General features: G+C 39.7%; 1 protein-coding gene across 1 annotated transcript in view; it reads right to left on the bottom strand.

Annotated features, from left to right (window-relative positions):
* ITPRID1 (ITPR interacting domain containing 1) overlaps positions 1 to 12,333 on the bottom strand; it is an 82,914-nt gene extending 70,581 nt beyond the window's left edge. Inside the window, exons 1-3 of the mRNA XM_063101261.1 lie at positions 12,177 to 12,333; positions 10,845 to 10,893; positions 10,473 to 10,516 (exon numbers count right to left, since the gene is read on the bottom strand). Coding sequence (XP_062957331.1) covers positions 10,473 to 10,516; positions 10,845 to 10,893; positions 12,177 to 12,333 — 250 coding nt within the window. The remainder of the gene's footprint in view (positions 1 to 10,472; positions 10,517 to 10,844; positions 10,894 to 12,176) is intronic.
* Positions 12,334 to 14,919: the final 2,586 nt, after the last annotated feature.

The raw sequence follows: 14,919 nt of genomic DNA, 5'->3' as shown, positions 1-14,919 counted from the left end.
TATTGCCATGAAAGAAGAGAAAAAAGGTGTCTATAGCACGTGCAAAGTACATGTGAGGGCTAGTTTGATTCAATCACAGAGCACTGCAAAATACCCTGTCATGGTACATAAGGTTGAGGAGCAAGGGTGGGATGGGCAAAAGAGTACATGAAGGACCCCCCATTGATTATGTTCCATTCATTTGTATCACATCTAGTCCTTCCAACAGCCCTACAATTTATGTCCTATCCTCATTTTTTAGATAAGGAAACTGAGACTCATGAAAGCTTAATGATGAGCTCATAATCATATAGTCAAAAGTACAGATCTAGAAATTTATTACCACCTTTGTTATTGATTATAGCAATAATAATTACTATTTAGCATCAACTTTGTGTGAGACAACATGCTAAACAGTACATGCACAATCTCCTTTCTAATTTTCTCAACAAATTCAAGAAATAAGTATTATAAATCCCCACTTAATAGAGGGGAGAACTGAGGCTCAGAGAGATTGAATACATTTCTCATGGCCAGTAGGATGCCACAGCTTCTTTTAGTTTGTTGTTGTTTTTTTATTTCTTATCATAACGCCACACTGTGAACTAAATGTCTTGCAGGTTATTTGAAAGCCAGAAAGAGGAGTTTATAGGTATGTGTCAGGACATGGACAACCATGAAAGGTGTTTGAGCAAACAGGTAAGCGTGAGGAAGGTGATGCTGGAAATCCATGTGCTGGGCAGTGCTGCTGAGGACGGTGTCTCTGAGGACACATATGTTGGGTGTCAGAGAGGCTCATTCAGGGGCCGCTGTAGTATTCAGACCCTGTGTCCTGATATGACATTGTGACAGACATCTACAGGAGGCAATGTTTACAATATGGCAAATTCCTTAGAAGGTTCTCCAATCTTCTCATTTCCACTCACTAGTGGCTCTTCTGGGTACAACTGTGTGACATGTATAAAACTGGGGAGTGTTGCCACCCTGTACTCCTATGGGAATATGAAGTTTGTCACCCCAAGAGAGCTAATACAGGTTGGGAGAAATTTGGAAAAATAAAACTGAATGATTGAAACATATGAAAGAGTGCTGAAACTAATAAAGGACCAGGGTTCTTATCCATAGGTAGGGGTCTATGAATAGACCTCAAGGTATCTGTAAACTTGTTGGGCATGACAAATTTTGGGTGTGGAGAGGAATTCCCATAGTTTTCAGTAGACTTTTCAAAGGCTTAGTTACTCTGCTAACTGGAAAAGAAACACTGGTCTAGAAAGATAGAGACTGGAGATGCAGTACTGAGGTGTGGATTCTTCACCAAGCCAAGAATACATGACTACAATTTATTGATTTGTTTTTTTTTACTGGACTTTGTAATTAGGATGACTTGCTTCCATTTTATTACAGAACAAACAGAGATACTGAGAAGTTGTATTTTGACAATTAGTTGATGGACTACTTATGCTTCTAATTTGAATCTTCTCCCCCAGAAAGCTTTTAAAAGAAGCGAGGTAACCTTTATATTGAATGGTTTAGGTGTACTCTAGCCTTCGAGTAAAGATTAAGTCTCAAATTATATTTTATTGCCCAAGGAAGTTTTTTTTTTTCTTTTTAACTGAAGCATAATTGACTATACATATTTTTTGGGTATAGTATTCACTATCAGTATTTGTGTACTATAGTGATGATCAAATAAATATTACTAGTATGTTCATTACTACAAATTATAATTATTCTTTATGTCCTTTATCCAATTTAAAGAGGTAGTAAGAAAACAGGTATAAATGATGTCTGCCCTACAAGACTGATGGAACTCTGTCACCACAAGAATCAGACAGGATAAGAAATATAAACTTATTTTAAAGGTTTAAATACAGAGTAAGGGTATATACAGCCTCTGTGCTACCAATCCCAATCCTACTTCCAGGGCAGATGTCATTAACCAATAGGGTCACTTCTGGTCGAGCGTAGATAGGCTTTCAAAACCTTCAGGAAAACCACTACCAGCCGATTGGAATTACCACATAAGACAAAGCTCTTTACCATCCTTTCTTTAGAATAAATTTCATGAGTGGGTTTTTGAGAAAAACAGTGTAATTTGGAGGGTACATATCTAAAATTTAGAAGTTGATGATGTGAAGAAAATGCATAACTGCATAAGCACTTCATAAAACATACTAGGGAGCCACTAGGATGGAATATCAACATGAAAGGCCATTATTATGGTACCAATGAGATGTTTCTTAAATTTCCTATGTGACATCTGCTGACAAATATTCATGTAACTAATAATAGAATATTTGACTCAAACTTATGCACCAAAGCAAAAGTGGACTTAGAACCAGGATTCTGGTCTTTTTTGCCCATTACATCTGTAGTTTTATAACTTTGGGTTTTAACAGAGGAATTCAACAACCATACGAAATCTTTCCCAAAATTCTAATAATTTAAGTAGATTTTAAAAAGGAGCTCTTCTTAATGGAGTGTTCTTCCATTTAACCCTTTCTCTACCCTGTGAGGCACCTCCAGGACCCAGGACTTGAAAACTCTCATTGGTTCAATACACACGTCTCTCATCTGGACAGGCATTGCTAATTCATTGCAGCACTCTTGCTCGCTAAACTCAACTCGGTCTCAGAGCTTCTCAAACTTGTAAAACCACTGCTGACTGATTAAAATTGGCACATGAGAGAAAGCCTATTTGCCCCTTATTAATCATGTTGTAGATGCAAGCGCAGTATAATTTTTAGGCACTAATGTTGTAATGACTTGATGCCATGACAAATCAAATAATAAGTTGCCCAAAATGGAAGGCAAAATAAGCATTTATCAATTTAAGAAATTTAAAAAATTTCTCTCTACCCTCTTTCCTACCAGCACCACCTCTATCTACTACCTCGCATGTAACTCACGAAGTAAACCTCCATTTGTTTAGCTCATCCGAAGAGCTTCTGAGCACCTCTCCTCTCTTAAAACATTCCATGGTTCTAGGACATTTGGCTGCATGTTCAGCCAGGACCTTGGCTCTTGCCACTGCCCCAGTCTTTTCTGGTTGTCTGCTATTGCTCTGGGTTTCCTAGAACATGTAGATAACTGCATACATCGAAGCCAGAGATCTGGCACTGTGGGCACAGTGAATTGCTCAAACTGTCAGAGAGGAAATGATCCATTTCCAGATATTGGTGAGAAGAGTTAGCTCAGCCGTGCTGAGCTTTCAAAATCCCTAGCCCTGCAGGAAATCTAGTGATCCAGAAGAATCTGGAGCCCTTCGCCCAGGACTTCTTCAGGGGATTATGGGACCCACACAGATCTAGTAGAAACACTCCATGGACCAACTCTTCCTCCCTGCCATTGTGATTCAGGAGCATTCTGGTTGCCAGGACACCCAGGGCGCCTCCAGGAGGAAAAGAAGTAACACATTTTCTATGGAATATAAAAGTGGCTCCATCACAGTGTGAGGCATTTTCTGGTCTGATAACACCTGTGAAAGCCTCACACAGTTTTCGAACCAGCCGGGAAAAGTGCCTTCTAGCCTTCCAGTGTCCAGCCAGCATCCTAAGAGGCCCAGATATCCCCAACAACTAGGGGACGACCCCCCATCAACATACCAGTACAGCTCTTACATTCTTTACTAGACTCCTTACACGCTTTCTTCTAGATCTTGTTTAAAATGATGCAAATCTCTATCTACAGCCGATACAGTCAGACATAAAGCCTTCTCTGCTGCCAAGCTTAGATTTTGGAGAAAACCAAGCCAAGGAAAAAAGATATCATTTTTTTAACCCACACGATAAGCCTGATTTTTAAGATTGTGTATAAAATTATTGAAAATTTATTAGGTTCACTGCTTGCTTTCCATTTCACATTCTTGAGCTCCCTAAGTCCTGGGAGACCAAGTTGTATTTTCATGGTGTTATTGTGTGTTTACCTCTTGATTATTGCTGAAACAGCGATTGGCCTTTCTAGCATTTGGACACAAGCAGTCGGGAGTCTTGCAGAAGGCAGCATGAAACTATTATTCCTTGCCTGTTGGAGGTTTTCTTTTCTTTTTCTTTTTTTCATTTTGCTAATTTGTAAGGTAAACTTTACTTCCTGAAGCCTAAGAATGGGCTCTTCAGGGTTGGGTCCTTTTCTTCCCTTTGCCTGTTTTCAATAATGAAAGGAGAGGCACAATCTGGTGGCCCATGATGTGCCAGTTCTCACAGGCATTGCGATTCCTAGACTTCCCTTAAAACTTGGAAGAGCCAGAAGTACCAGCCCAGGTGTCTTGAGGGCAGCAATCTGTCAAAGGCAACTTGCGCTCCAATTTTCTGCAGTGTTGTTCCTGCCTGCTTCGTTCATTGGCGATTACCTGCCTGGCTCCTGGAAGCACTTGTGTCTACTACCTCCGATCACAGCAAGAATCTGATGCCTAGGGAATGCCATAATGGGACAGACAAACTGTTCCTGTTACCCCAATTTTCCCAAGCTTCTACAGATGCCAGGCTTGAGGCTGCCCAGGTAGAGGCCGCCTACAGCTGCACCTGTGTTCACCACCCAAAGCCCAGCTTGCTAGGTTCTGCTCCGTTCCTCGCTCCCTTGTCTAGGTGCTTGCTTTTGATATTTTCTCCATTTTTTCCCCCTGGGATACCTTTCTTAGGTTTTTAAAACTAGATTTTACTCTCTAAAAGTGTTTAGGGAGGGAGAAAGAAAAAAAAATAAGTGTTACTCTCCCCACGTTTCCTAAGGGTTGGTTTGAGGGAAAATCAGAGTGAGAAAGAAATTTTCTGCTCTGTTCAATGCATTCCATGCCATGGGTTAAAATGCCAGTTCTTACTCCTTTTTAGATACTTGAGTCTCCAGCCACCCTCCATACTGTTAGGTGGACCCGTGCCATCTGAAGCAGCAGACACCACACTTAACCCTGCAAAATGTATTATTGGAGAAGATGTAGTTAGATATGCAGAAGGCACTAATTAGCACCTTTATTGGCTTAGAAAGCATTTTTTATTTTGGTTTTCCTAAGCATTTCTGACTGATTCATGGAAGACATTTGGTTCTTTGGAATATCATCCAATAGACTAATCAAATTACATTTTCGCAGGGATCTAAAATCACAGCATTCTGCAGCTTTCTGTATATTTAACTCTTGCATAACCAGGACACTTAGTAGAGACAGCCAGCAGTGTGTATTTGCCTCAGTTAGCAAATTATTAACCCATATTCTTACAGTAAAAAGAGACTCTACATTCTGCTGACACTCATGCTCAAAACCTGAAAGCTGATTGGAATGCTCTGTCCTTCCTCACCTGCGTATTTTCTTATTTTCCAGATGCTGTTGACACTTCCTCTCCGTTCTCCTGCTGGCCCAGCATAAGCCCTTGTGGCCTCCAGCCTGAGAGCAAAATAACTTCTTCCCAGTGTGTGTAGCCTCTTCCCGTTGCCAAGATAAACACCAGAATCCATAATATCTATTCTCACTATAGTGAGTTCAGAACTCATCATGACAGAGATGGCAGCGTGGAACACGCTTGCTCCAGTTCCCCAACCCTGAACCTATGGTAGTTATCATTAATTATTATCACAAATAATTCACGACCTTCTTTTCAGGTGAACACAGATATGACGTCAAAATCTACTTATCCCAGATCCTGGTTACAATTACCTATCCACTTGAACTGGAACCTGAGAGGACACTTCTGTGCCATCTGGCCCCAATATACCAAGCGTGGTTCCCTCTTTCTGGATTTTAAGACATCAATAATTTGACCACATGCTATTTAGCAGAAAAATTTCCCCCATTGCTCCCTAGCATGACACCATTTCTCCAGCCTGATCACCATTCATCAACTTTCCTGTACACATCTAGTTTTCTTATCATTTCCAGGCTTTTGCTCAAACCCCTATTATTTCCACCAAACTTAATTTTCTTGCTTTACCTCTTTGCTTTTTTGAAACCATATCCCTCTTTTTTGAAAACAGATCCCACATCTCAGTTTTTCTAAGATTTTCCGACCTGGCAACATCATCTTCATTATGTTTTACTAAGATCTTTTTGTGGATTAGCTTTGGGGAAATCAGATGATTTAGAGATGATTTCCGCCCCAGTGGAGTCTACTATTTTTTCAGTGAGATGAATCATATCCCTAATAATTGAAGGTAGCACAGGCCAGTGCCACCTGGTAGATGTTTCTGGTGTTCATCACCAGTAGCAGAGAGACTGAGTCTCAGTGCAGAAGTCAGGAAGATCCTATGGAGAATATGGAACTTGGCCTCCAAAGAAAGCCAAGAGGTGAACAGAACAGAAAAGACTTTAAGACAGGAGAAACTGGATGAAACAAGAAAAAGAACTAGGAATGTAATGAGAGGGAATAAGACTAGAGGGTCTTGTAGAAAAGTTGATGTACATTGTATTCGAATGTAATGATCTTGGAAAATCAGAATGATATTCTTGAGAGCAAGGGTCATATGTATTATGTCTTTGTACCCTTCACCAACAACAAATCTTTGCTCTGAATGCTTTCTCTTGACAAGCATTAAGACACATCTGTTATGTTTAGTTGGATTTACTTTGACCTTATCTTATAATACGCCACAAAATTTTAAATTTTGTAAGTTATTATTACTTAATGAATTCCTTCTGGAAAGAAAGTTTAATCTTTAGAAACTTCTCTGGAGATTGGAGAAGCAATATCTACACATAAAAAAAGGACAAATGAATGAACCACCCATCAAGTAGTAACTGGAGCAAAGCATGTCTGAGACAGAAACTGCCTGCTTGCTGCAGGAGTTAGTTCTAGTTTTGTAACTCACAGCTATGGTTGGGTGTGTTGTTAAACAAGTGCCAAGTATATAAACCTGTGTGTTGAAATGTGCGTTCATTGTGTGTGTCCAATCCCTGTATTGTAATGACGATGCACTCTCACAGTCAGGTAATACTGATGTTTCATTTGTTCTCTGGTGGTGGCAGTAAGTTTTCTACAAACCAGATACGCTCCTTAGACTTGCAGTGTAATGAAAGTGAGGGTTTCTACAAATTCTGCAAGAAATAGAGTACTATAAAGGCTCAAAGACAATGATGGTGGTGCCAGAGGAGCAGAAGAACATGATGCTCAGAAGTGTCGAAATGACTTGTCTATGTGGCAACACCAAGAGGATTCTACTGGAGCAGTAGCAGTGCCAATAGAAGAGAACACACTCATGAAAACACACAAGACATCTGCTGACTTCCACAGATACTTATGGGGGATATTTTTCAGACCCCATGTCACCAAGATGTGGGCAATAATCCCTCAAAATTGTGGTACTGATTTCATTGTAACCTAATTGGTACCCACAGACTTGTGAGACCTAGGGAAAATTTGAGTTATAGGAGTTATTTATTGATTAATTTCACTAGCTTTGTACGTCTTCATTACTTTTGGAACTGCTTTTAATTAATTTTTATTTGAACTGAAGTCTACTCTATATACCTCTAGGTTTAAATGGAGCATGTTTCAACATCAAAACATTAAATTTATGTAGTGTCCTTTTCTGCCACCCAAGATTGGCTCACAGAAGTAAGAAAAACCTAGAGATAAAATGAGGTGGCAGTTGATTTACACCAGTGTGCAGTCACTGGTGGTCTACTATTTCTAGTAGAAAGAACATGAACTTTGAAATCAAACAGACTTGAATTCAAATCATGTCTCCATCTCTTATTGGTTGTGTGGTTTTAGGCATATTTTGTAACCTTTCTGAGTACCTGTTTCCTCAGTATTTAATGAGCTTAATCATCCTGCTGTTTTAAAAATTTGAGTTGTAACTGGCAACAGTTTTTGAATGTGCAATAAGCACCTGACACATTTAACAATGGCATGTGTTAATTTCTTTCCCCTCCCAGTTCTGCTAAAGAAGAGGCTGAAGTGTCAAAGGTTAGGAGCCATACCTAGCGCAAGGGTGGCAAACAAGGTGTAAAATATGCCAACCAGATTCTGGCTTAATAAAGATGAGACTTCAGGTAGCCACAGAGGAGCATGAAAGCCCAAGAGTCACCATAAAAGGCCAAGCTTCACCTTGGCCATCATAGATCTCGGGAGGGAAGCAGAAACAGGGCCACTGGAGCCTTACTCCACCTATCCATTTTATTTGGGCCCAGTTTAAGGTCTGGGGGCCCTGTAAAATGTGTTGAAGGCCTGGATTGCCTGTAAGATGGATAGACACATGGATCTTGTTGCTACTGCAATGCACAAAGCCTCAGAGTAATCAATGATGAAACCAGCCTCAGAATGAATTCCATTTGTAGTCTGTTGAAAAGTGTCCCCCAAATTTCATTTCCACCGGAACCTCGGAAAGGGCCTTTATTTGGAAATGGGGTCTTTATGGATGTAATTAGTTAAGTTAAAATGAGATCATACCAGATTAAAGTGGATCCTAAATTCAATGGCTGGTGTGCTTATAAGAAAAGGAGAAGACACAAGAAGGGGGGCCATGTGGAGACGGAATCATGCCATGAGTGATGCAGTGACAAGCCAAGGGACACAGGGACTGCCAGTTGCCACTAAGAGCCAGGAAGAGGCAGGCAGGAGTTCTTCCCTGGAACCTCCAGAGAGAGAACAATCTTTCTGACACCTTGATTTTGGGCTTCCAGCCTCCACAACCATGAGAGAATAGATTTCTGCTGTTCTAAGCCACCACGTTTGTAATCATTTATTACAGCCGCCCTAGGAAACTCATGCACTACTGTTATTAGGATTTCGAGTTTTGACAGGTTCTTTCCTCCAGTAAGATCAGTTTCCTCCAGTAGTGACTACTTTTCTTCCTCCTCCTCAGCTCCTTTTCGTTGCCCCACAGTTTTTCTCCCTGCCACCCTCGCCATGACATTCAGGTCACCAGGTGCTGGGCCTATTCCAGCGTCCACACTTCCAGTGCGGCTCGCAGCTTCCCTGAGCTCAGGGGCATCTCCCACCAGGGCTCACGGCAGCCAGCTCACGGCAGGGCTAATAGAAAACGGGGCCTCCCATCCTATCCCTCCACCCACCTCTAACCAGCTGTGACCAAAAATCATGCCCTTGGCCACTCTGTGCCCCAGATTCCTCACCCACAAACAAAAATGAGAACCAGCCATGCTACCGCATAGATTAGTGAGTTTAAAATATGATCGATGAGAAAGGGCCTTGTAAAAGTGAAGGCTCAATTAAACTTGTAAAAAGCTATTCCATTATTATTAAAAACCTCAAAGATAAAGGAGCTGGTAAACTGAAACTGCATTTCCGATCTCAGAGCCGTGCTGACGTGTCTTTTCTCCTGCAGGCTTGCACCTCACATCTGTGCCTTTGCAGCTCATCGACTTGTTCATGGAGGAAGGGCCATGATTTGTCTTTAATTTCTGGGAAGCGAAGCTTTTAATACAGTTTCCGAAGACCTCAAAACCAGTGCCAGGGCAAGAGGCATGTCAGGGGATATGAAATGCTGGCTTTATTTCTTAAGTTCTTGCCTTTTCTATGAACAGAGAGGTACTCAAATTCAATTATTGGCAAAAATCTTTAGAGATTTTGGCATTGTGGAACTTGTGTATCAAAAAGGAAAGTAAGGAAGCTTGGCGAAGGAGGAAATTTCAATGATATATCTAGTTGTTTCTTTTTTTTTTAAAGTAAACAAATCCTAAATTTAAACTGGTTTAAAGCCAATGGTCAAGTGGAGGAAGTGAAATACTTAAAAACAGCAAAGTAAGTGACTATTAGACTAATAATATTTCCCTCATCATCAAACTCATAATTTATGTCATTTTTTTACACACATTCTTTATGGCATTTCATCAATTTTAAAACATACTTTTCTAACGTTTTTACATCTGTGAAACTGAGATGTGTCTTGTAGTCAATGTTGCCTTTTATTTATAATTGCAAGGTTTTGTTTCTTTTTGTTTTTTCTCAGTGCTACTTAAAATATGAATCCATTTTATAATTGAGGGGTCTTAGATTCTATGAAATATGGAATTTCATTTAATAAAGGTGGAAACTGTAATTCAATTTAGTTTTTAAATAATGTTCTTATCAAATGTTAGTGAAAACAAGTGTCATACATTTTGCTTTAGAATTCAGTCAGTTGTTCTTCTGGAGAACAAATACTCCATTAGAAAGAAAGGATACAAGTGTAATTTTGAGAGACTGAATAGAAACAAAACTAGATTGAGAAATAAAAATACATTACAATATGAGAAAAAAATCAAACAATTTCACTTCCATACTTACATCCTTGCAAATGTCTTTACAGAACCCAGCAAGTTTTCTGCTAGAGTCTGAGCTGTCTGATAATATGGCAAGAGCCCTGGTTCCAGCCCCTAACCTGCTGCTGGGTAAACACCTATCCCTTCTGACTCTCAGTCTTATATAGCAAACAAAGGGATTGAGCTGGATGGATTTTGAGGTCTGTTACGTTTCTAAGAGCCTCTGATATTTTCATTTTAATATTTATTCACATAGACATTTTAATTCAGCTCCACAAAGCATAACTGCTTCTGGATTCTCTTGTCTTACCAGTGTAGTCGATGACTTTCTGAAAGTTTTCATTTACAGAGACACTATAAAGAAACAAAAGTATTGTGAATCAAACAATGTGTGTAAATAAATTACACCAAATTGCTTTTTACTTAAACCAATGAGAGCAAATACAGAATTCAGTTTTATTAAGAGAGGACTTTTAGAAACCAGTGAACAGTCAGGGACTAAAATAGTATTCTATTTTGTACTTTTAAACTGATAGATAGCTTTTGCAATAATAGGGTAATTCTTCAAGTCCCCAATTAAAATGAAAATTCCTGCACATTCCACCTTGCCCAAGCAGACTTACCCACATTGTTTTCGTGGATCTTTGCAAGAGAAATGATCAAGGCACAAAGAAACACTTACAAGAATCCAGAGTCCAGCCACTGCCAAATACTTTCTTGTTTGGAATCTTCTACAAATGAGAAAGAAACAGACCATTAGTCAAAGCACAACCAGCTACAATGACTCTACCCTATTAATCAGCCGCCACTCAATAGCTCTATTTCCTACATATTTAGTCACATGTTCCTATAAGCACATTCAGTTTTTTTCCTGAAGGCAAAACCTCCTGTTTTCCGTAATCAGCCTTTCCTGGGAATGTAGTGTAAACTTGCCAAAAGACTGTAACTTAAAACAAAAAAAGAAAAAGAAAGAAAGAAAATATGAAAGAAGAGAAAAATAAATCATTGAAGAGCAAGAGACATTAGAACAATTTTTAAGTTACCTGGTGTGAATACACAGGGTGAAAAGGCACATGAGACTTTTGTCTTTCTTTTGCTGGATGTAAACCACCATAGAGTCTCTCCTTATTGAATCAGGACATTTACCTAAGGCAGCCAGCCAGTCATGTTTATTTGCAAGACGTTCTCTGCCAGGTTAGAAACCAAATTTGCATTCATTCCAGGGACAAATTGCACTAGAGTCCCTGGATTGCCAAAGGCACCCTGTGTTATAAAGATACTAGTCTTTTAAGGTGGATCTTTACCACTGGCTCAACAAATAGTCAACAGGCAAAAATGAGAAGATATACAGGTAGCATTTCCTGTTAGATATTTGTTTCCATTCGGGTTGGCTACCATCTACTCTGGGCTGATTTTCTTTGACTTTATCCTGCTAAACAGTGAGATAACCAAATTACACCCCTCACAAGGTGTCAAGTGAACCAAAAAGAGCAGGTGGACATGGTAGGAACTCAATGTTCTTCATTTAAGGTACCAGAAAGGGACAGAATAAATTGGGTGATGGGAAAAGAAGAAAAACCATGCAACGGGTACAGCATGGTGCGGGGAGTAGTATTTACTTACATATTATTCTTTAAATTATTGAAATTAATATCAATGCATTACGCAAGACACAACAAATAAGAGCCTTTTAATAAAATGTTTGATGTCCTGAAAGAAGCCTCATGTCTCTGGCATAAGACCCCCCACACAGCTTCAGAGTCCTGAGGGCTTTGGGTGAGGGGGTGTTGGGGAGGGAAGAAGCAGAGCCCATTCTCTAGATGGTCTATTTCTGTGGAGGGGGGCTGTGTTCTGAGTGTCTGTGGGAGGAGTCAGGGTGTCCATTTCATAGAAGTTTCTGGCATTATGCCAGGAACACTGGTATTTGCGAAGCCAAGTCCTTGTTCCAAAATCATCTGCCCACAGCCATCACCCACAACAGGAAGTTTTCAAACAGCCTGAGGGCCCTTCTCACCCAGTTCAGGGGTGGTGAGAGCCGGTCTTTCCTCGGGGCCGGGTGGCAGCTGCTCATCCAGAGGAGCCCAGGCCCTCTTGGTGCACCTCAGGATCTCTCGCTTGCTCTTTTCTTGGCCTTCTTGAGGGCTGTCAGATCCTTGTGACCTTTCTGCCATTGTAAGAGGAATTCTGCAAACTAACTTAAAACACACACGAACAAATTAGACACAATGACCTCAGCTTTCCTTTTCTCAGTGACGGGGAGAAGGCCAGATGCTTCCAGTCAAATGAGTGATCCAGCCCCACAGTGCTTCAAGAGCCTGGCTCACCCACCCGAGCCACGCCCCCTGCCTCGCCTCGGTGAGATTGTCCTCTGAATGGAGAGGCAGCTGGAGACCAGGGACCTCCCCAGCCACCAGGCCATATCCAGACTCTGAGGGATCCGATTTGGTGGTCTCGGATGCAGATGGAGAGCAAAGAAATTGGACTTGAGGTCGCATCCAAGAAATAGGCTTCAAATTTATCCAGCAGTTACATCTATAAAAATATTTTTAGAGACCCCAAATGTTGGGGAAAATGAGGGCTTTGGAGACAGATCAGCCTGGCTGAGTTCCATCTCTGCATCTTATTGTATGGCCTTACGTAAATTATATAACCTCTATGCATTCTCTTATTTTTAAATCGGGGATACATTGCATGGAAATTTAGTAACTGTTAACCTCAGTGGGGTATTTACTATGTGCAAGATTCTATGCTGAATTCTACATCCGTTATTTAATTTAATTGCCAATGAAGGAAGTAATATAACTGCCACAATTTTATACTAAATTGAAGGGCAAACTGGTTAAGTTGTATGCCCAAAGCCATACAGCTAGCCGGGATTCAAACCCAGTCTGTGCTTGGACTCCATGCATGTTCCCACAGCTGTACTATCTGCCCTACGAGGTAGTTGGGACAATATTAGAATATTAATGAATATATTATGCACCTGGCACAAGAAAATCGGCTGTCCCCATTATCTCATTTGACCTTTATTAACATCCTATTGGATTGAAATATGAGGCAATTTTTATTGTGTAAATATATTTTTTCAACTTGAGATGTATTTACCTTAAGATCTTCAACTGATTGCTTGACCAGAAGCTTAGAGCAGCTGTGGAAACTGAACAATTTAAGTTAACAATTGAACAATTTCTGCAGACGATAAGCACCTTGAGAGCCATGGCTATTCTCTTACTCATTTATGTGTCTCTAGTATTTGACCGAATTTTTGGCACACAGTAGGTGTTAAAGCAATGTGTACAAAACTAAAACAGCAAAGCTAGGGTTTAAACCTATGTTTTCTGACTAAATTCTTTCCATGGCACATACTAGAATTTACATTCATTTATTCTTCAAGTTTAAAGAAGTGGCCAAATAGTCAAACACCTCCCTCAGCAGCATTTCTAGCATTCCAGGCTTATGCATAATCACCGATTATGCATCATTTCTAGTGCTTGAAAAAGGCAAACCATTCGAATTTATTGTAAACATCTGAATATTCTCTTGCAAGTATAGGTGAGCATTCTAGATGCAATTGGCAGTAACTGTTTCTTTATGTGCTTTATATATTCAAATTCTATCATGCAGCTGAAGTATAAATATACATTTATTTTTGCACTTGTAAATTATTGCAAAAATCAATGATAATTGTGATGACAATTTTATCTTAAAAAAGCAAAAGCTAAGAAATTTCAATTAGTTAAAAATTAAGGCAAAAGGTAGACAGTTAATATCTATATTAACAGTAAGCAGTTTAGCCAGTTAACTTTAGAAAGTTAATTTGGGGAATATCTTCTGGTAGCAAATTATAAAAACTATAAAAATTTTGATGATCACAAAAGATAAAAATAACACAGATTAGACTATATTTCTAACCTTTAGATAATTGTGTAGTATACTAGAATTTATAACGCTAGACAAAATAGCCTTTAGGAATTGCACTGAAATTTTAGTGATTTAACTTTACATACGTTTTGGGTCTTTCAAGTAAAAAAAAAACTCTTTTTGACAGTGCTTTGCATCTTGTGAGCATGAATGATAATCAGAGCATCAATTTTGACAGTGCAAAATTTCCCAAGGGGGAAAAACTCTAAAATCAAGCTCAACAACATCCATGAAATATTAAATGCAGTAAAGAATCAAGAGGTGCAAAGGAAAGAATAATGAATTACAGAAAAATAAGATCCCCCAAATAATCTTACTCCTTCACTGACCTCAGCTGAAAGTGAGTTTCTATTTCATACAGTGGGTTTTGCACCGTAGAGAGAACAGGGGCTGTCAAGCACCTGACAGAACTCAAGCTGCTGCTTCTGTACCATGTCAAATTTTAATCTAGCTAATTGTTTTTTCAAATATAACACTGTAAAAATCACTATGTTTTTAGCGCTGCTTTATTTGTATATCCCAAACTTGCATTCTATCATGACATGTTGGACCTCAGCCACCAACCTTACACAACCAGTGAGGATGTGCTCTCTGCCAGTTCACTTGTACTGGCCAGAGAGCAGGAAAAATCCTGCCAAAGAAAGTGAGAACCCTTGCTAAAGGCAAGGGTCAGGGACCAGTTTGTAAAGAAAAACTCTTGTTCTCTCTGTTTTAGTGGATGCTTTCCCAGTTAGTAAACAAATCTCCTTCTGGAAGTGGATTCTCTGATGCTTGAATGACCTTCTTCTGGCATCCATTCACTTAACCTCCAGAGCAGCCCTCTGGAAAGGAACACA

The sequence above is a fragment of the Cynocephalus volans genome, chromosome 6, assembly GCF_027409185.1.
Source record: "Cynocephalus volans isolate mCynVol1 chromosome 6, mCynVol1.pri, whole genome shotgun sequence".
Lineage (NCBI taxonomy): Eukaryota > Metazoa > Chordata > Mammalia > Dermoptera > Cynocephalidae > Cynocephalus > Cynocephalus volans.
This window is presented reverse-complemented; position numbering and strand designations above follow the sequence as displayed.